At 32.8% G+C, this 21,604-nt stretch overlaps 1 protein-coding gene across 16 annotated transcripts in view; it reads left to right on the top strand.

Annotated features, from left to right (window-relative positions):
* Window positions 1–21,604, top strand: part of KIF20B (kinesin family member 20B) — a 76,706-nt gene that overhangs the window by 38,587 nt on the left and 16,515 nt on the right. For all 16 annotated transcript variants that reach the window (XM_070224404.1, XM_070224373.1, XM_070224376.1 and 13 more), the window contains 7 exons: window positions 1,316–2,552; window positions 2,900–3,038; window positions 7,923–8,042; window positions 10,247–10,304; window positions 16,992–17,117; window positions 17,788–17,915; window positions 19,596–19,751. In XM_070224404.1, the coding sequence (XP_070080505.1) occupies window positions 1,316–2,552; window positions 2,900–3,038; window positions 7,923–8,042; window positions 10,247–10,304; window positions 16,992–17,117; window positions 17,788–17,915; window positions 19,596–19,751 (1,964 nt within the window). The remainder of the gene's footprint in view (window positions 1–1,315; window positions 2,553–2,899; window positions 3,039–7,922; window positions 8,043–10,246; window positions 10,305–16,991; window positions 17,118–17,787; window positions 17,916–19,595; window positions 19,752–21,604) is intronic.

Below are 21,604 nucleotides of genomic sequence, written 5' to 3'. Positions count from 1 at the left end.
GTATGGAAACATAAAAAGATAAATTTGTGTATCTAGAGAATTGAGGATTGTTGCAAGATTTAGTCATAAAATCTACGAGAAAATCTTGAACATGCAGTCATGTGCCATATAATGATGTTTCGGTCAGCAGTGGACTGCGTATCCGACAGTGGTCCCATAAGATTCATACCATATAGTTTAGCTGTGTAGTAAGCTATATTATCTAGGTTTGTGTAAGTACACTCTGTGAAGTTCGCACAATGACGAAATTCCCTAACAACCCAGTTCTCAGAACATATCCCCATCATTAAGCGATGCATGAGTGTAATTTATATTAGATAGTTGTGGAGGTGAGTTAATTTGTCTAAATGAATGTTAAGAGTTAAGTTTTAGCTAATAGTGCATCTACTCTGGGTATGGTATACTCTATTAACTATAATTGTTCAAGTTTTTGTATTTATAACATTTACAAAATGCTTTAACATACATTATATGTTAACACATTTTAGCCTCTTAACACTTGCCTGCAGAGTAGGTAGGGCAGGTAGAAATATCCTTATTCTAGAAATGTAGATATTGAGCCTGAAAAAGGGTAACTTTTATTCAGTTTTAATTAGCTGAACACTTCTGTACAGATTTTCAGTATCTAATAATAGCTAATAATATCCCAAGCACGGTGTTCTAAGCTCCTTTCTTATCTTGACCTTCACAATAACTCTGAGATAGGTGGCAGTATTATTATTTCCGTTTTACATTTGAAGAAGGAGTCGTAGGGTTAAGCAGTTTATTGACAGTTAAACAGCTTGTGAAGGGTAAGGCTACACTAGACTTCCCAGAATTTCAACCATTTATTCCCTAATTTTAGCTATGAGAATTCAAGATACTCAGTTTTCAAATTACTAATTTAGTAGATCTGTAATATAATTGTACTTTAAAACTGTTCTTTAGGATGTGAGATGTCTGCCTTGGGCTGTCTCATGTGATCTCCCCTCTGTGCCATATTCTAATGATAATAAAGATTTGTGGCAGAACATTTGAATAATATTGAAAGTTATAAAAGAAAATAGAAATAACTGGTAATCCTACTCAGAGGCAGCTATCATCGTTTTGGTATCTCTCTCTCTGCATTAACTTAGAAACTATAATTTTTACATAAATGGGCTTATACCATGTATGTTTTGCAACGTGCTTTTTCTTTTTCACTCAGTAGCTTATTTCTGTTTTTCATTAAGAGTTTGCTTTCTTATGTTTCATATGTTTGAATATTGGCTTATATGGTAACTTTTTGGTTTTATTGAGGTCTGCCAGACTACTAACAATTTTCTTATTTTTGCAGGACCTATACATGTTAGTCCAACTATTACTGAAGACCAAAAGAAAGCTGAAGAAATGCAACAGAGCATTTCAGAAGATGAGGAAGACGTTAGAGTTTTACAAGAAAATAGTGAGCTGAAAACACGTTTACTCGTTGTTGAGAATGAACTTAAAAATGAAATGGAAGAAAAAGCAGAATTAAATAAACAGATTGTTAGTTTTCAGCAGGAACTTTCTTTTTCTGAGAAAAAGAGTTTTACTTTAAGTCTAGAAATCCAACAAATTCAGTCCAATTATGACAGTGCAATTTCTGAATTACATGTGCTGAGAGGTATAAATCGAGAACAGGAGGAAAAGATCATGAATTTGTCAAAGGAGTTAGAAACCGCTAAAAGAAACACCACAAATAATGTTTCACAAATAAAATTAATGCAAGCAAAAATAGATGAACTACGTACGCTTGATTCAGTGTCTCAGATCTCAAACATAGACTTACTCAATCTCAGGGATCTGTCAAGTGGTTCTCAAGAGAATAATTTGCCAAATACACAGCTACACTTTTTGGATAATAATGATTTGGTAAACAAGCAGCTTAAAGAATATCGTATTCAAGAACTCAGTAGGGAAAGTTCTTTCCACTCTAGTATTGAAGCCATTTGGGAAGAATGTAAGGAGATTGTAAAGGCTTCTTCCAAAAAAAGTCATCAGATCCAGGAACTGGAACAACACATTGAAAAATTAGAGGCAGAAATAAAAGGCTACAAGGATGAAAACAATAGACTAAAAACAGAGGAGAGGGAGAATAAAAATCAGGATGACCTTCTAAAAGAGAAAGAAAGTCTCATACAGCAGCTCAAAGAAGAATTGCAAGAAAAAAACATTAATCTTGATGTGCAAGTACAGCATGTAGTTGAAGGAAAGAAAGCACTTTCAGAACTTACAGAAGTTGTTACTTGCTATAAAGTGAAAGTAAAGGAACTGGAAGCAATCTTAGAAACTCAGAAAGATGAATGTAGTCGTTCAGCCAAGTTAGAACAAGAAGTTTTGGAAAAGGAAACTATCATCTTAAAACTAGAAAAAAATCTGAAGGAATTTCAAGCAAATCTTCAGGATTCTATCAAAAACACCAAAGATTTAAGTGAAAGGGAAGTCAAGTTAAAAGAAGAAATCACACATTTGACAAATAACTTGCAAGATGCAAAGCATTCACTTCAATTAAAGGAAGAAGAAAAAGAAACCAACTGGCAAGAAACAGAAAAGTAAGCTAAATGTTATTAAAATATGCAAAGCATTCATTTTACTGATTTTCTTATGTAGCTTTTAAATAATTTAGGTGGGCATAACTTAATCTGGTAAAGTATAGCATGTACGATGAGTGAAGAACTTGAACTTTTGTTTCTATAAACCTTTGAAACCTTTGAATAAAACTATATTCAAAGATCTGTTTATAAAATCTCCTGAAATCCTCTCTGAAGGACTCCTTCATGGTTTGGACATTCTGAATTCGTGAAAAGATGTAATTTTGTAGATTGTTAACAGGGGTCACATGGATGAGCCTAAGTGGTTAGTGGTGTGTCGCTATAGAAAAGTGATCTGTGTTTTTCAGGTTGAAAGAGGAGCTCTCTGCAAGCTCTGCTCTTACCCAGAATTTGAAAGCAGATCTTCAGAGGAAGGAAGAAGATTATGCTGAGCTGAAAGAGAAACTGGCTGATGCCAAAAAGCAGATTGAGCAAGTCCAGAAAGAGGTAGATTATTTGAAAAGTTGTATGGCCAATTTAAATGATAAAGATTGTTTTCCTTATATAGCAAGCTGAGACACTAATTTTAGGATTGAACCTTCAGAACATTTGACAACTCTGTAATTTTTCTTAAAAAGATGAGAATAATTCACAAAAGAAAACTTAGTCAGGTTAAGTAACCTGAAGAATGACCAACATTAAGAAAAATATGTGCCTAGTGTAGGATTAGTTGCCCCTAAAAAGTGAAAAGCAAACTTTTGTTTACAGATGGTATTTAGGAGAGTATGCAGTGCAACTGTAACCAGTTTTTATTATTTATTAAAACAGGAAATGCAATCATATGATTCCTGGTTCACAATACACAAAACTAATGTATAGTGAGGGAAAAAACTCCCTCTGACCCATCTTCCAGCCGTTAGGTTTCTCTCCAAATGTTACCAACTACTTTCTTTCTCTTTACTTCTCCTGCCTTCTCTATCTTTTCTTTCTCTTCCTATAAAACATGAAAATATCCTATAAACATTGTTGTGAACCTTGGTTTTTTCACTTAATAATTACCTTGGCTGTCATTTCGTATCAGGAAATAAAGAGTCTCCAAATACGCATTTTTATGACTACAAAATGTATTTACCTTTAGTAAATTGGTCCCCCATTGTTGGACAATTCAGGTAGTTTCCTGTCTTCTCCTGATTCAAATTATGCAGCAATGTCATTTTGAACATTTGCAAGTCTTTCTGTAGTACAATTCCTAAAAGTGGAATTTATGGGTCACTGTTTTGTACATTTGTAATTTCGATATTTATTATGCTTTTTAGAGATTATGCCAATTTACATGCCATGTGTAATGTATGAAAATAAGACAATATCTTTTTCTCTACACCCTGGTATAAAGTAGTATTTTATCATATTTTTTTGATATTTGCTAATTTGACAGGTGACTAGTGTATCTCTCTGTAATTCTAATTTGCATTTCTCTAATTATGAGTGAGTATCTTTTTGTTTAAAAGCCATTTGTATTTTTTTTCTGTGAACTGTGTGTTCATATCCATTGCCTTTTTAGTTTGGGTTATTTTTTTTTTTTATTACTGCCGCTTTATAGGAGCTTATTACATATTCAGGAAATTAGCCTTTTAAGGATATGAATTGCGGATTCCATTCCTTTGCCATTTTTCTTGATTTTGATTATGGTTCTTTTTTGCCTTGGAGTAAATTTTGATTTTCATAAAGTTAAATTTACTAATTTTTCTTTTATGACTGCTTGATTTTTTATGATACTTAGACCTTTTCTAGAAGCTGAAACAGTTTTAAAGAATTATCTTTCATTACTTTAAGTTAGTTACAAAAGAAAACTTAAATGTATAAGGTCAAAAATTGATAGAACAAATGCTTATGAGTCTCATCTCTAGTCCATATTTCCTACACCCACAGAAGTTACTATACTGAATGTTTTGTGTTTATCTTCTCTTAACTTTTAAAAATATAATTTAACACATACTTGCTTTTTATTCTAAACAGTATATTATAATCCTCAGAGACTTAGTTTTCACGTCGTATTCCTGAAATTCACTTCTGTATGGTTGTAATTAATCACTTTCGCTGCTGTATAATACTCCATTGTGTGATATACTGCAATTTATTTATCCATTCTTTTGTTGACCATTTAGATTGTTTCCTTTTTTCTCTTAGAAACAGTTTTCTTATCTTATACATACCCATGGCACAACTGTGCAAGAGTTTATATTCCAAGGGGCAGACTTGCTGGATCAGAGGATATGAAGAGGTGTCTCTCTGTGGTTTGAAATTGCCTTCATCTGATTACTAATGAAGTGCAGTATCTATTCATGTTTTTATTGGCTATTTGTCTATTCCATTTTCCACTCTGAAATCTGTTGTTGATATTTTCTTTTAATTGTGCTTTTTTATTATTTTTACTATTTTGCAGGATTTCTTTATTCTTGATTCTAACTCTTTGTCAGTTAAATATGTTGCAAATATCTTCTAGTTTACCTGTTGTGTTTAATGATTGAATTTCTTTATTTTAATAGCGTTTTTACCATTTCTTTTGAAAATCAGACCACCTCATTCTGTGAGTGTCCTCAAAACAAAAGCCAGCATCAGTTCGTCCTCCACTTATTTCTGATTCTTTTCTCGTTTAGTTTTTTAATCTCAATATTTCTTACTTTTTTTTGCTAGTTCCTCAGTGCATTTAAGAGTATTGCAGTTTTTTTTTAATCTGGCATTTTTTTGTTTTCAGTAGTGGATTAGTTTCTTCTAAACTAATCGAAGTTCTGGGACAATTTTTCATTTAACATAAGAAAACTTCCACAATAATATAGTATTAATGTGAATTAAAAATGAATGAAAAAATAAGAAGGAGTATGAACTTTTTGACTAAATCATTGTCATGACTAATAGGCCTGTGGCAGTGAAGAAGAGGGAGGGGAGAGGAGCTCTTGCGTCTAGTACCCTCTGCATTTCTGTGAACAGAGGTTCCTTCTTTCCCCTGCCAGCTTCTTAAGCACTCTGATGCCTGGAAGCTTTCGCCTAAGTTCTGTTACTTCATTTATAGTGATTTGTAGAGATGTGTAAATTGTGTTTCCCATAGCTTTATCAGTGGTTAAGTTCCCATATTTATTGTCAGTATATTTAGCAGGATTCTGATTTAAGTACAGTGATAAGTTCTAAGTTTTTATGATATTATGGGAAAATGCTTATGTGATAATGTTAAGTAATAGAAGCTAGACCCAATTTTATATACATAGATTAAAACTATGTGGAAAATTTGCATAACAATATAGACTGCAAAGAAATATATCAAATATAATTATTATATATTTTGATTATCTTAGGTAATGGTATTATAGGTAATTTTAAAAAAATTTTACTTGTCACATTTCTTAATTTCTTATATTGAATATGTATTCATTCATAATAAGGGAAATGTAATAAAGTTTTTAATCAATGGAAGAAAAATACAAACAATACCACCATAGATAAAATGCAAAATATATGTTCTTTCTGATAATTACACACAGAAAGTTTCCAGGCCACGTGACAGATGTTTCGAAGGCAGATTAGTTTAGAAATCTAAGACAGTAGAGGTGACCTAGACTGTAATTAGGCAATAGAAAAGTTTTTAGTCAGATCAGCAAGTTAAAAGCAGTATAGCATAATTTGGAAAAGCCCTTGTTTGACACTCAGAAGACCTGGATTGTTTGCTTTCTAGGCAGGTAACTTCCTGATTTATTTAACATCGTGATTGTCAGTAAGCTTTAGCAAGCATGGCATAATTGACTTGTGTTCACATGGAACCAGTTACTCGGTTATTAAAAAATAGCTTCTTTTTCCAATTAAAAACTTACGGTAATACATTATTAGGAAATTTTTTTAAGAAATGAAGATAAAAGTGAAAGCCTTTCTAAGTCTCATTTCTCTCTTCTTAATTATGAACCACTCTTGACAGTCCATCTGTGTTCCTCTAGATCTTTTTATATACGTTTAACATGATATATGTATACAGATAGTTACTGCATGTACTTGTGTATTTTTATTTTTTATAGATGAACTTAACTATATATAAATATTGCTTTTAAATTTATTCTATTTTTAAGATTTTTTTCATACCACTATTTATAGAGTATCTCTTTAAAAAATGATTTATTATATAGATGACTATTTCACATTACTCTGATGATGGGTATTAATTCTGTTTCTCAAAATAAACAATGTGTAGTGTTAATGCTAATAATAATAATAATAGTAACAGCTTAGTCTAGGTCGGTTACTCTGAGTTTACGTATATCATCTCGTTTAATTCTCAGACTGATATTAGTGGTAGGCAGCATTTTTAACTTCCAGTTTATGGATAAGGAAATACACATTGAGAGAGATAACTTGTCCAAGTTCACTTAGCTAGTAAATGGTAGAGCGAAGATGGAAACTGAGACAGTCCTTATGTGCATCTCAGTGCAACACATAGTCTCCATTTATTCTTGGCTGACAGTTTATGTCTGTAAAATCAATGAGGATGGTATTTATTACTGGAAGTCCCATATTTTTAAAAAGATAAGCAGGTGAAAATAAATATTATATATGTATTTATTGTAGTAAATTTGAAACATACAGAAAGCCTAACAAACAATGTAAAATAATATCCTGAAACCAAACCATTTAGAGCTACTATTGTTATGGCATCTCCATACTTTTTATGAGAGGGGACTTTTTTCAATGAATTTCCTTCAGTTTTTGAGATCTCTAGGATTGTTATGATGGAAATTGGCTTAAAGATATACATAGATTACCTTTCTTTCTTTTTTTTTTTTTTGGTGAAGATTTGCGTAGTAGTTCATAGTGCTTCTGATTTCTTTTTAACAAGTTCATAGAATTAGTTTACCAGTAACACCAAAAATCAATTGACCTTCACTTGTATGGGTACCTTTTGATCTTGCAGTTGTTCCATTTTCATCTTCTATATGCCATTATTAGCTTTTAAAATATTTCTTGTATTCCTGGATCACATTACTCAATAAACCTTGGAAATGCGAGCCAGTATTTTCCCCCTAGAGTATCTCGATTGATTTTTCTGTGATAATGATTTTGCTGTTACACCCAAGGTGCTATGTTGATTTTTTTTTGAGAGCACTTACAGAGTTTGAGATTCTTAAAATACTGTAAGAACAAAATAATCTCATCATGTGCATTCTCCTTTAGAGTATTAAGAGATTTTCTAATAATTTGAAGCCATATCATGTAGTCTGTTAGAACTTGTAATTTTTCTAATGGGTTTTAAAGAGTGTGAATCTTTGAACCAATGACCATGAATTTTAAACAACAAAAAGCAACTGATATTTTTAAAAATGTTTAATTTGTTTTATAAACATTACTTTGTAGGTGTCTGTAATGCGTGATGAGGAGAAATTACTGAGGATTAAAATTAATGAACTGGAGAAAAAGAAAAACCAGTGCTCTCAGGAAATAGAAATGAAACAGAGAACCATTCAGCAACTAAAGGTAATAGTTTTGTTTGTAAAGATGGTTTACATAGAGTCTGTTGCTATATTTTAATGTTTAACTAAATGTATCAGCTTTTTATAACAAATTCTCTTTTGACCTTTTTTGGAATATAAAAATAAATTGCTTAAAATTAAATAAGGCCATAGTGATTTGCTTCTAGAAAGGAAAAAATGGTAACTTTATAGTAGAGAAACCTGGCAGACATCACCTTAACTGAGTGTTCAAGAATAGCATCACTGGTAGCAAGTCATGTTGATACCATGTACTTCCTGATTTGATGTGATGAGAGGGGCACATCTCTTCTGTGATATTCTCCCCCCAAATCTGTTACTTCAGTCTAATTGTGAGAAACATCAGACCACTCAAACTGAGGATGTTCTACGAAGTACCTGACCAATAAAAAGTGTCAAGGTCCTTAAAGAAAAGGATTACCAAGGAACTCTGTCACAGATTGGAGGAGACTAAGGACCATGATAACTAAATGCAGGGTTGTGTCCTGTATGGGATCCTAGAACAGAAAAAGGACATTGGTGGAGAAACTGATGAAATCCAAGTAAATATACCAGTGCTAATTTCTTTTTTCCATACAAAGATGATTGTTTCCATGTTCTAAATTATAGAGTTCTGAGACTCAGCTGCTCTTTTTTCTGTGTCCAATATTAGTTTCTTGATTTTTAAATAAATGTACCATAGTAATATTAGATGTTAACATTAGGGGAAGCTAAGAGGAGGTTACACAGGAAATCTCTGCTGGTATTTGCAACTCTTTTATAAATCTAAAATCATTTCGAAATAAAAAGTGAAAAGAAAATGAGCTCAGGTCTTGTAAAAAATTATTTTTTAAAGGGACACTTAGGGGCTGGCCCCATGACCTAGTGTTTAAGTTTGGTGCACTCCACTTCCGTGGCTTGGGATTGGTTCCCAGTTGCAGACCTATACCACTCATCAGTGGCCATGCTGTGGCGGGGACCCACCTATAAAACAGAGGCAGATTGGCACAGATGTTAGCTCAAGGTGAATCTTCCTCAAGCAAAAAGAGGAAGATTGGCAACATATGTTAGCTCAGAGTGAATCTTCCTCAGCAAATAAAGAAATAAATAAAAGGACACTTAAAAAGCAAAATCCATTTATAAATGGTTATATTTTGCTTCACATCAGTTCAATGGATAAGGCAGCAATAAAAAATGGATTTGTTCTATCTTTTGCGTGTTTGCTTTTAAATGAAGCAAACTAGTGAATACTCAGATGTAAATATATGATTTTAATTTTTAACTGAATATAATCCTAATAAAGCAATCTGTACTTTCATAATAGGATTCAGAGATTTCCCAGTTCTGTAATGATTCATTCTGAGACTTACAAAGTGAGGAGATAGTGCTGAGGATAGACAAGACAAAGAGTGAGGTTGGGGGCTGGCATGGTGGCGCAGGAGTTAAGTGCACATGTTCCGCTTCGGTGGCCCGGGGTTCGCCAGCTCGAGTCCCAGGTGTGGACATGGCACTGCTTGGCAAGCCATGCTGTGGTAGACGTCCCACATATAAAGGAGAGGAAGATGGGCACGGATGTTAGCTCAGGGCCAGTCTTCCTCAGCAAAAAGAGGAGGATTGGCAGCAGATGTTAGCTCAGGGCTAATCCTCCTCAAAAAAAAAAAAAAAAAAAGAGTGAGGTTGGAGTACCTGACAGGTTAAAACTAGACTTGGAGGATTTCCAGTGCTCATAATTTAGTTTTGCCTCTTAAGGCTCTGTTATTTTTTCTGAACCTCCTAGCTATTTTCTACATAGAGGGGAGGGAGGGCCCTTTTTTTTTCTGAGTTTACTGATAAGGGAACTTTTTTTATTTTTGTGGTTTTTCTTGTTCCTCCTTTGTTAAATAGTACATAGTAAATCTTCATTTTCCTGTTTCTGCTTTTTGTGGTGCGGGAACATGGTAAACTTAAAATGTTAAGTAAAATGACTGGGCACTAATTTTTACATAGATTAAAGGTATAACATTTTCTTTTCTTTTCTTTTTCTTTTAATTACCACTGTCAGCCTGCCCTTTTCCCCAAGGTGAAAGAAACTTGAAAGCTGAGACTAGTAGTCAGCCTTGTAGGCGAAAGATTTCAAACCTAATATTGTACCCTGTTTTCAAGTCCCACTATGAAGTATTGCTGTGTGTTTCAGTTACATTTGCATTTAATTCATATCCTTTCATTTTGCAGGAGCAGTTAAGTAATCAGGTGGAAGAAGCTATACAACAGTATGAGAGAGTGTGCAAAGGTCAGGAACAAACCTCTACTTCCAGTACTAAAATGGCTGCAGAGTAGGTTGTTGTGGTACTGGTTGGTTCAGCATTGTCCGTTGAAAATTCTAAAGTAAAATAAGGGCAACATAAGATGTAACTTTATCAAAAGAGAAAGGTGTTCATTCTAATGAGTAACTCATCAACGTAAAGTGTTTCTTCTTGGAAAAATAAAACATTAAGAAATATTCAGTCAAAGCAACCATTGATTTCTAGATAATGGCCAGTATATTGTGAAAAATAAAGTCAGTCAAAGTTACGTAGGTCACAAAGAATTGGAATAGATTTATAGACAAAATCACGTAAAGAATATACTTCAAGTAAAATGTCTTTAAAATTAATATATTTTACAAAGTTTTTTAAAACCATTTAATACTTCAGATTCAACGTATGTGCTGAATTATGCTGTTTTTACTCAAATTGTGTTGACTTTTTATTTGAAATATTATAAAATTACCTTTGTAGAAGATATACATATATATTTCTGTTCATAAAATTATGCAGATTCCTCTCCTCCTCCTCACTCACCACTTAATGTCTTAGTTATGTGAATAGTAGAGCTGGGATCGAGCAGAGGTCTGTTTTACTCTAAAGTTTCAGAGTCTCTTCAGTAATTCATGCTGTTTGTACTTGGCCACCTGAAGAGAAGGGGTAAGACAACTAGATTGTTACTTATTTAAATGACTTGGGCATTTGTGGAATTAACTTGTGTCACTAACTTGGGTGTGAAAATCTCTCTCTGCTTACAGTCCTTTTTTCTCTTGCCTTTCTTAGACCTTTGTCCCTGAACATCTCCTATTTCCATAACTTTTTTAGGAATTCTTTTTAATTTGGCTTCTTTGTCATTGTTGACACATGTGAACAGATCTTAGCTATTTTGAAAAAGCAGGTCGTTGGACTAGGATATAGTTTTCATCGTATTTTAATTTTTCCTTTCTTTTCCAAATATTGAGAAGTGTGGCATAGGCTCATTTTGACTACTTAATCTGACTTTGTCTTCTCCATGCTCTTGAAACTTCCCCGAAGATCACTTATAACCTACATATTTTTAAATCGATTGGCTTTTTGCAATCCCTACTTTCCTGTATTTTTTATATCATTTTGACATTATTGTCCACTATTCTTCTTTTCCTCATTTTCATCTTTTACATAGTATTTATTGTGTATGAGTGTATTTTTTCTAAATATAAAGGTAATATGTAGCTTCCCCCTGTTTGAAACTCTCTTGCCTCAGCTTTTGTGATCTATTCTTTACCAGTTACTGCCTTTCTCTGAGACTGAGCCTCAGCCACTTTGGCAACTTTCCTGATTAAGGTGTCATCTTTTTTCTCTTTGTTTTCTCCCCTGAGAGTTCATTCACTCCTGTGATTTCAGTTGTGCATGAGACATTCCCCAACAAACAAAAAAGTGTTTTTTCAATTCTTAAGGCTTTCCCTGATTTCTACAGTTCTATTTAAATACTGAATGCCATTCATTTAGTTATCGTAGTTCATTCTTTTTTTAAAGAATTTGAGGTATAATACATATATACCATAAAATTTACCTGTTCAAAGTGTACAATTTAGCGGGTTTTAGTATATTCACAAGATTATATAATCACTACCACTATCTAATTCCAGAACTTTTTTAATCACCCCCAGAGGAAACCCTGTACCCATTAGTAATCACTCCCTAGTCCCTGTCAACCAGTAATCTACTTTCTTTCTCTATGGATTTGCCTGTTGTAGACATTTCATGTTACTGAATTCATATACAATATGTGGGCTTTTTGTCTAACTTCTTTCACTTAGCACGATGTTTTTAAGTTTCAGCTATATTGTAGCATGATCAGTACTTCATTCCTTTTTATGGCTGAATAATACTCCGTTGTATGACCATACCATATTTTATTTACGCATCAGTTGATGGACATTTGTATTGTTTCCACTTTTTTTGGCTTTTATGAATATTTATGCACAAGTTTTTGGGTGAACATATGTTTGCAGTTCTCTTGGGGATATATATATATATATATATCTAGGAGTGGAATTTACTGGGTCATGTAATAACTCTATGTTTAACTTTTTGAGGAACTGTCAAATTTGTCCACGGTGGCTCTGCCATTTCACATTCTTACCAGCAGTGAATGAGGGCTCCAATTTCTCCACATCATTGCCAACACTTGTTATTTTTCATTTTAAAAATTAGAGCTGTCTATATTAGTTTCCTAGGGCTACTGTAGCAAAGCACCACAAACTGGGTGGCTTAAACAACAGGAATTTATTCTCTCACAGTCCTGAAAGCTAGAAATCTGAAATAAAGGTATTGATAGTGCTACACTCCTTCTGAAGGTTCTAGGGAAGACTCTTTCCTTGTTTCTTCTAGGTTCTGGTGTTGATGGCAACCTTTTGTATTCCTGGCCTTGTGGCAGCATATTTCCTGTCTGCCTCTGTTTTACCTGGCCATCTTCCCTCTGGGTGTGTCTGTATTGGTATCTTCTCCCTATGTGTCTGTCCGAATTTCCCTCTTCTTATAAGGACATGAGTCATATTGGATTTAGGGCTCACCCTAATTCAGTATGACCTCGTTGTTAACTTGATTACATCTGCAAAGACCCTATTTTCAAATAAGGTCATATTCATAGTGGGTGAACATGAATTTTGGGGGAACACTGTTTAACCTAACATCCTGGTGGGTATAAAGTAGTATGTCATTGTGGTTTTGATTTGCATTTCCCTATTGACTAATAGTAATGAGCATCTTGTCTTGTACTATTGGCCACTTGTATATTTTCTTTGGAGAAATATCTGTTCACCCCTTTGTCCATTTTTCAATTGGGTTATTTGTCTTTTTCTTATGGAGTCGTTAGAGTTTCTTACATATTCTGGATACTAGACCCTTATCAGATAAATAATTTGCAAATATTTCTCCCATTTTGTGGGTTGTTTTTCACTTCTTCGATAGTGTCCTTTGATGCATAAAAGTTTTTAATTTTGATTCAGTCTAGTTTACCTATTTTGTTTTAATTGCTTGTGCTTTAGGTGTCATTTCTAAGAACCTGCTATCTAGTCTAAAGTCATCTAAGTTTTCTTCTAAGAGTTTTATAGTTTTAGCTCTTACATTTAGGTCTTTGATCCATTTTGAGTTAATCCATTTGAGAATAATTTTGTATATTGTGTGAGGTAAGTGTCTAAATTTTTTGCGTATGGAGATCCAGTTGTCCCAGCACCATTTGTTGAAAAGGCTATTCTTTCCCCATTGCGTTGTCTTTGCACCTTTGTTGAAAATCAGTTGACCATAAATGTAAGGGTTTATTTCTGGACCCTCAATTCTGTTTCATTGAGCTATTTGTCTATCCTTATGCCGGTACCACACTGTATTGTTACTGTATCTTTCTAGTAAATTTTGAAATTGGAAAATGTTAATTGTTTCACTTTTAGTCTTCTTTTGCAAGATTGTTTTGGCTATTTTGGTTCCTTTCATTTCTACATGAGTTTTAGGATCAGCTTGTCAATTTCTTCAGAAAAGCAGCTGGAGTTTTAATGGGGTTTAAATTTGAGGATCTACTTGGGAAAATTGCCAGACTAACAGTATTAATCATGAGCTCACGATATCTTTTTATTTAGTTAGGCCTTCTATAATTCTTTTCAGTGATGTTTTTAGTGCATAAGTTTTGCACATCTTTTGTTAATTTATTTCTAAGCATTCTTTGTAATGCTATTGAAAATGTAGTTATTTCCTTAATACCATTTTTGGATTGTTTATTGCTAGTATAGAAATACAATTGATTTAATTATATTGATCATGTAACCTTGCTGAACCTGTTTATGAACTCTAATAAGGCTTTCTTCCTCCCTCCTTCCCTCCCTTCCTTCCTCCGTCTCTCCCCCCGCCCTTCCTACTTTCCTTCCTTAGGATTTTGTGTATACAAGATCATGCCATCTGCAGACAGAGATAGTTTCACTTCTTTCCAATCTGTTTGTCTTTTATTTCTTATTCTTGCCTAATTGTGCTGGCTAAAACTTCCCGAACAATGTTGACTAGAAGTAGTGAGAGTGGACATCCTTGTCTTGTTCCTCATCTATCACAATTTATTTAATATGGCCTCTTTTTGTTATTATTGGAGAAAAGAATTTTATTCTCTTGAAGGAAAACCTTAAGTAATGTGGCAGAATTAATTAGGATAGAGGAGATAAAACTGACTCTAATATGCCCAGAAGAGAATGCTATTGCAAGGAACAGAGTTCTTCATTTGACCAAACATGTGGCTTGATGGTAAAGGAAACAATTTCAAAGTCCAGTAGAGGGAATATTATATACTAATTTAAGGTACAATTTCAGTTCATATTTTTCCAAAATTCAAATTAAAAAATAAACATTTGCAACGGAGTCAGAAAGGCAATATAAAGAACACCTGAAATACCCCTTAATAGATTCACTGTTTTTTATTTTGCCATATTTGCGTCTCTCTCTCTCTTTCTCTGTCTCTTTCTTTAATAAATATTTATACATTAAACTGAGCAACTTGAAAGATATTTGCAGGCATTAATGATAGTTTGCACTTAAATAGTTTATCATGAAATTTCTAAGGAAAAGACATCTCACATAAGCACAATATCATCTTATCTAAGAAAGTTAACAACACATTCTATAATCTACTCTCTGGTAATATGACCTCTTTTAATGAAAAAAAGTATTTTTGGTTGTTTCAGATATAATTTTTTGTTACTGTAGACATTACCATGAATATTTTTGTACAAAAGTCTTTGTGCACACATGTAAATATATTTGTAGGGTAAGTTCCTAGTAATGTAATTGTTGGCCCAAATGATGTGTATTTAAAATTTTGATAAATATTGCTAAATTGCTCCCTAAAGTGGTTATACTAGTTTATATTCACAGTAATAGCGTATAGAGTGCCTATTTCCCCACAATTTGCTAACTAAGTATTAACAAACTTTAAACTTACTGCCCGTGTGATGAGTAAAACATGGTATCACATGGTTTCAAGCTTTTGTACTTGTTTTATATATGTCTGATATACTGATATTCTGAAATAAATTTAAACAGTCACTAAGTGAATATTTCTAATCCAGGGTTTTTACATGACATTTATATGTCATTTCTGCCCCTAGCTTGTGTGATGTCCCTTCTTTCTACTTCCTGCCTGTTCTAGAATGGTATGCTTAAGCCTTTCCTCCTTGAAGCCTTCCTAGGACACTATGGCTCTCAGTGATCCTCTCCCCTGAATATTAAGCACTTGATTGCTGCGTCATTTGACAGTCACTTAATTTAGCTATGATAACTCATAGCTATCTTTAGATAGCCATAATGAGATACCTATCTTATAGCTGTCTTTATGTTGCTTTTTTTCTGTTTTATTTGTTGCATATTTCTGGATTCTTTTATTTGTTGCATATTCTGCATTCTTTAAAATGCAAATTATTTGAGGCAGTGACTGATAAAATAATTCTCTTTTTTCATTTACTGGTCCTGCCTTTCAAATAATAGATGCATAGCCATTAGTGAAAGTATCATCAGTGTCTTGGGACTTTTCTAATTGATAAGTATATATTTAAACTCTTTATTTCTAGTCCTCTAGAAATAGAGCAAAATAGAGTGTAAGAGGAAGGAGATTCTTTGAAAAAAATTATGATTAAATTAATTGTATAATCTGAATATGTTTGCAAATCATGCGTTTTGAAAGAAAGAGTTTAGATGATAATACTAAGACTCCTTTAATCCTAGTTGGAATTCTGTTTTGTTAGCACTCCTGGAAGCTTACATCAGTGGACAGAAATACTGAAAATTACTCATGTAATTTTTTCTTATTGTTTTGTTTTTTTAAAGCTTGCTTTATGTGCTCTTTGAGGAAGCCTTTTTTGAGATTTGTGTTATTTTTAATGTCATTTTTAGTGACCTGGGGTTGAGCTGTGCATTTGTAAGTTTACCACCTTTGACATCAGTAATAGTTTTGGTAAGAGGTGTCTGAAATGAGCCTTGCTACTATATGGCCCTCACCAGAGGCAACAAAGTAATCTTTCCTCTTTATCTTTGAAAGCAGACAGGATTTAAGTAGAATTGTTTATAAGTCATTATTATAGTAATTTTTCAAAGACCAGAAACAATTCTGGTAAGGCTAGTAGCAGTCATTCCTGAAGAACTGGTTTTAAAAACACCAGAAGTAAATATTTGGCTTTGAAAATTTTTCTCGAAAAAATAATTACTCGAGATTTAAAAAAAATAAGTCAGATTGGGATTGAGCCTTTCTTTGTTTTCAGGAGGTAAAAGTTTTAGTTTTGGTTTGAGAATATTAACACTAAAAATAAATGTTTTGCCAAATAACTTTTTTAATAAATCCTAAGATTTGTGTTTATTAGTATTAATAGTTTCTTTATGTGAAAAATTATTGATTTTATCTGAAAAGATTCCTTTTCCTTGTATTTATCCATCTATCCATTCTTAAAGTCATCCCTCTGTTCATCAGATATTTGATACTTCAAATGTGCCAGTACTGTTCTAGGCATTGAGGATACAGTAGTGAACAGGACAAAGTTTCGGTCTATATGGAACTCTTATTCTATTACAGTTAATAAAAGTATTTTAATTTTAGAAGAACTCAAGAAAAACTGGATATCTGGTTGTAGATATTACTAACTTCTAAAATGTTCTCCCCAAATTTTTAGATCTAAATGTTAAAGAGAAAATAATTGAAGACATGAGAATGACACTGGAAGAACAAGAACAAACTCAGGTAGAACAAGATCAAGTGCTCGAGGCTAAATTAGAGGAAGCTGAAAGACTAGCCACAGGTGAAATAAGATTGCATAAATATCTCAAGACATAGTGTTCAATTTTCTTTATTTTTCTAGATATCTTTCCTTTTGAAAGTAGTTTAGTATTTGTAATAATTCATAATGAAAAAGTATTTGGTGTGTTTTTGGAATGTCCTGTCACTTGCCATTTTCCAATGTGATGAAAATTGTTTTATCTAAGTAAAATGCTATGTAGTAAAGAAGGAATACAGTTCCTAATATCTGTATGATAATTTGCAATGTTCCCCAGATATTGAGTAAACTTTCAACTGAGTTTCACCTCTGTTCAGCTTAGTATCATCTTACATGTTTATCTCAATAAATACTCTGATTCCATCCTTCAGAATACCATCACAGGTTTGTTTTATTTTTTGAGGGGGGGAACTACTTGATGTTTCCTATATAATTAGATTGGCATACATTTATACTGTATTCTCTGAACACTATTCAGTGGGTTCCTAGGAGGACCTTGTAGTTTCTTTTCTCTAAGAATTTGGTAACAACTCTCAAAATTGCAGCTCTTGGAATAGTCTCAGTTCTGTCTTGGTCAAGATTCTTTTTCTGGGCTCTGCTGATTCATGTCTGTATCCCATGCCATATATATCTCTAAATATACAGTATAACTTTTGCGTGCGCTTTAAAAAATAATTTTATGTTTTCAAATCAGAATTGGAAAAATGGAAGGAAAAATGCAAAGATCTGGAAACCAAAAGTAATCAAAGGTCAAGTAAAGAACTTGAGGATAACACAGATGTACTTAGTAAACAGCTCAGTAAGCTTCAAGATGAGTTTCAGGTATGATTTTATGTCTGTATATGCATGTATGTGTCTACTCTTTGTATTTATCATGAGAGGAGAATTCAGTAAATATTTTATAATTAATTTAGATGTGGGTGGAATAGTACCTGGGAAATGTTAATATGTTTATATGTATAATTTTTCAGTACATTGTATATTTCAGTATATTGTATATTGTACATTTCAATACATTCAGTACATTGTACGTTTCAGTACAATCAACTGACATAGGGAGGAAATTCCCAAGATACAAAGTACTAAGTACCAATGAAAATATAGTGCTTGGGTCTTCAGTTTTATGTGTTATATATTAATTCTTAAATCACCACTTCTTACGTCTTTGTATGTATTTTTCTACTCCTTAAATTTCTTACATCAAATACTGCTGTCCAGAAGGTGACTATTAGAAAATTATTTTGATTATTGTAAATAATCTTTTCAATTTTTAGTAAGTTGGAAAAGAATAGAGTTGTATATCTGGATACTGGAATATTTTTGAAACCACCCTATATAAGAGATATTCTGTTTTGTGTTTATATTTTTCCATATTCAGCTGTAACATACTGTGTGTAGAATACAACATATGGGGGAAGTATTTTTTTAAGGTAATTTGCTAAATACCACTTAAAATTTTGTACGTTTTATTAAAAGTTGTATTTGTGACTGTAGTTTTTGATTGACGAAAACATAATGATTTTGAAAAGTTGGCTGCATCTAAATGTTTTTCTTAAATTCAGGCTGTATATAATCAGATACTGAAGAATACAAAAAAATTAGTTACTTTCTTTTGTAACTGTTAATTATACATTCTAGAATTTACCCTTTTCATTATGAAAACCCAGAAGCAGCTAGAACAAAGTAAATACTCCGCTAATTAGGAATAAAATACATTAACTATATTGGGAATGTTCCTATGAAGGTATGAGTCAAGTTCGTACTGGTATGTTTTACTTTGTTCTAAAATGATATAATCACATATTTTGGATTATAAACTTTGTGATCCCGGGATGAACTGTCATAGTTCATCCAGCACAGTGGTTTCACAGGTTTTGGGAACAGTGGGATATATATATATATATTTTAAGGTGGTGTTATTGTTTTTGTTTTAAATGAAGTTTTGCTTGGATTTTGAATGCATAAATTAGTTGCCTTTGAACCCAAAGTCTCTATGGAATCCACTTTGAAAATTACTATCAGCTATATTCTCTGTTCAGCTGTTCCCAATGTTCCTTAAACTAATAAATATTTGACCTGTTGCACAAGATATTCTTTATTTGGCATCCCGAATACCCAAGAATATTTTATTTTTGGAACCATACAATTAGAAATGACCACCACAAGCAAAGTCTTTTTTTTCTGGCTTTTAGGAAGACTTGGGTCTCTGTAACTCAGAAATTTAAATCGTTATTTCTTCTTGAGCTCACCGATGAAGGAAAGTCCTTGAGTGGACCTCATAGCAAAACGGAGTTTATAAAGGAACTACTGTTTAGGAAAGCAAATCAACAATGTTCTTTTTATAATCTGAAGTAAACTCTGATCTTGTCATTATTTAAGGAAAACCACTTATTTTTAGGTTTTAAAAACGATGAAAAGTGATGGGTTGTATAAAAATGTTATAAAAACAGACTGACTACTTCTTAAGAATGTGGTAATTACTTGTACTATTTATATATATAGGAATCTGAACAGAAATATAAAGCTGATAGAAAGAAATGGTTAGAAGAAAAAATAATGCTTATTACTCAGGCAAAAGAAGCTGAGAATCTACGAAACAAAGAAATGAAAAAATATGCTGAAGACAGAGAGCGTTGTTTAAAGCAACAAAATGAAGTGGTTGGTAACAATTATACTTTATCTTCAATGTATTTCACCTGCTTTCTTTGGTTTGTTAGATTTATCCTTGGGGTCCTTATCAGTCTACATGGTTGCCTATTTTCCTTTTTTTTTAAAGGCAGTTTATTTGTAAGATGACTTTTCCGTCTCAACTTATCTTGAAGTTCACTTATGTTCTTATTTTAATTTTTTTCAGTCCGTTTAGCAAATTGGGAAAATACCTAATTACATCTCAATATCCAGATGCCAAACTTAAAAATGTCTTCCTTTTGACTGTCACAGGGTTATCTCGACATTGTAAAGCTTTTTGCATTTTAAACTGTAGATTGACATGGTGTGTGATTTTACCTCATAAACCAATTTTATCAGGACTGTTTTTTAAGTCCACTAAATAGTTTCTCGAAGACTACAGGTAGAAATAACTTTCAATTTTACATTGACTAGCTGTAGTTCTTACAATGATTCTATCTTAGCTTTTTTTCCTCCTGTTTTAAATGACAACTTAGTGTGTTTGACACCCAATGTTGCCAGTCAGAAAAAGGAAGTTAAAACACATCATGGATCCTAGGAAAACCATTGAACAACACATTAACATTGTCTTTAAATGAAAAACTGGTTCTCTATTTACGATAATAGTAACTTTGGAGTATTACATTGTTGTCTGTTGGCATTTCCTTCGTTTAAGACAGAATTTTACTGATAACAGCTAAACTTTCCTGTATTTTCAATAAGTTAAGGATGATTTTCCCACTGATACTTAAAAATATTTTTATCTTTTTATTTTGAAATCATTTTATTTATAAAAAAGTTGCAAAACTAGTACAGAGGCTTCCTATATACCTATCACTCAACTTTTCCTGATCTTAGCATCTTACATAACAGTACTACAATGATCAAAACCGAAAAATTAATATGATTCTAGTACCATTAGCTAGATTATGGACCTTAGTAGAATTTCACCAGTTTTCCCACTAATGTCTTTTTCTGGGTCCAGAATCAAATCTAGGATGCTACATTACATTTAGTTGTTTTGTTTCCTTAGACTCTTGACTCTTTGTCATATGCCAAATCTTGTGAGACTAATACTTATGATTGCTACAGCTCTGAGATGACAATATGTTTCATTTCATTTGCCAACTTCATGTGATTCGGGTACCTTCAGGAAGTGTTGAGTTGAGCAGGATTCTCGTGCTCCATCTGTCTTAACAGGAAAGGCTGCTGTTCTTTCTCTTTTCCTGTTCCACAGCCCATCAAACCTTCCTGTGCAATAGTAAGGGGCAAGAAGTGAAATCAAAGCTGTTGGCTTCACGGTCACTCCAATTCCAAACCAGAAATGGAGCTACTTTCTTTTCCTAGTCAGTGGTCTCTCTAGCAGCAATGCCACAAGTAAATCTACTTTGAGTTTTTAATCCTAGAGAAAGCTAGCTTCCTCCTTTCTCCCATATATTGTTTTACAGTCATATGTAATACGTAGGGTGTGTGTATCTGCTATATTTAAGAAATGAGTTGTTGATTTTTAAAATTCTAACATACAGCACAGTAAGTAAACAAAATAAACATATCATTCAGTGAATTATTGTAAAGCCAAGTTACTATTGTAAAGCCACTTAACTACCATCCAGTTCAAGAAATAGAATAGTACCAGCGCCCCAGAGGCCCTCTCTTCTGCTTCTTTCCCAAAGGTACTAACTATTCTGTCTTTTAATGTTAGACTTTAGTTTTGCCCATTTTTGAATTTTATATAAATGGAAGTATACTGAATGCATTTGTTTGTGCCTGGCTTCTTTCACTCAATATTATGTTTATGATAATTATCATGGCTGGAGTTAGTTCTTTCATTGCTGAATATTTCG

This window comes from Equus caballus, chromosome 1, assembly GCF_041296265.1.
Source record: "Equus caballus isolate H_3958 breed thoroughbred chromosome 1, TB-T2T, whole genome shotgun sequence".
Taxonomy (NCBI): domain Eukaryota; kingdom Metazoa; phylum Chordata; class Mammalia; order Perissodactyla; family Equidae; genus Equus; species Equus caballus.
The sequence above is the reverse complement of the archived record's forward strand: the minus strand, read 5'-3'. Positions and strand labels throughout refer to the sequence as shown.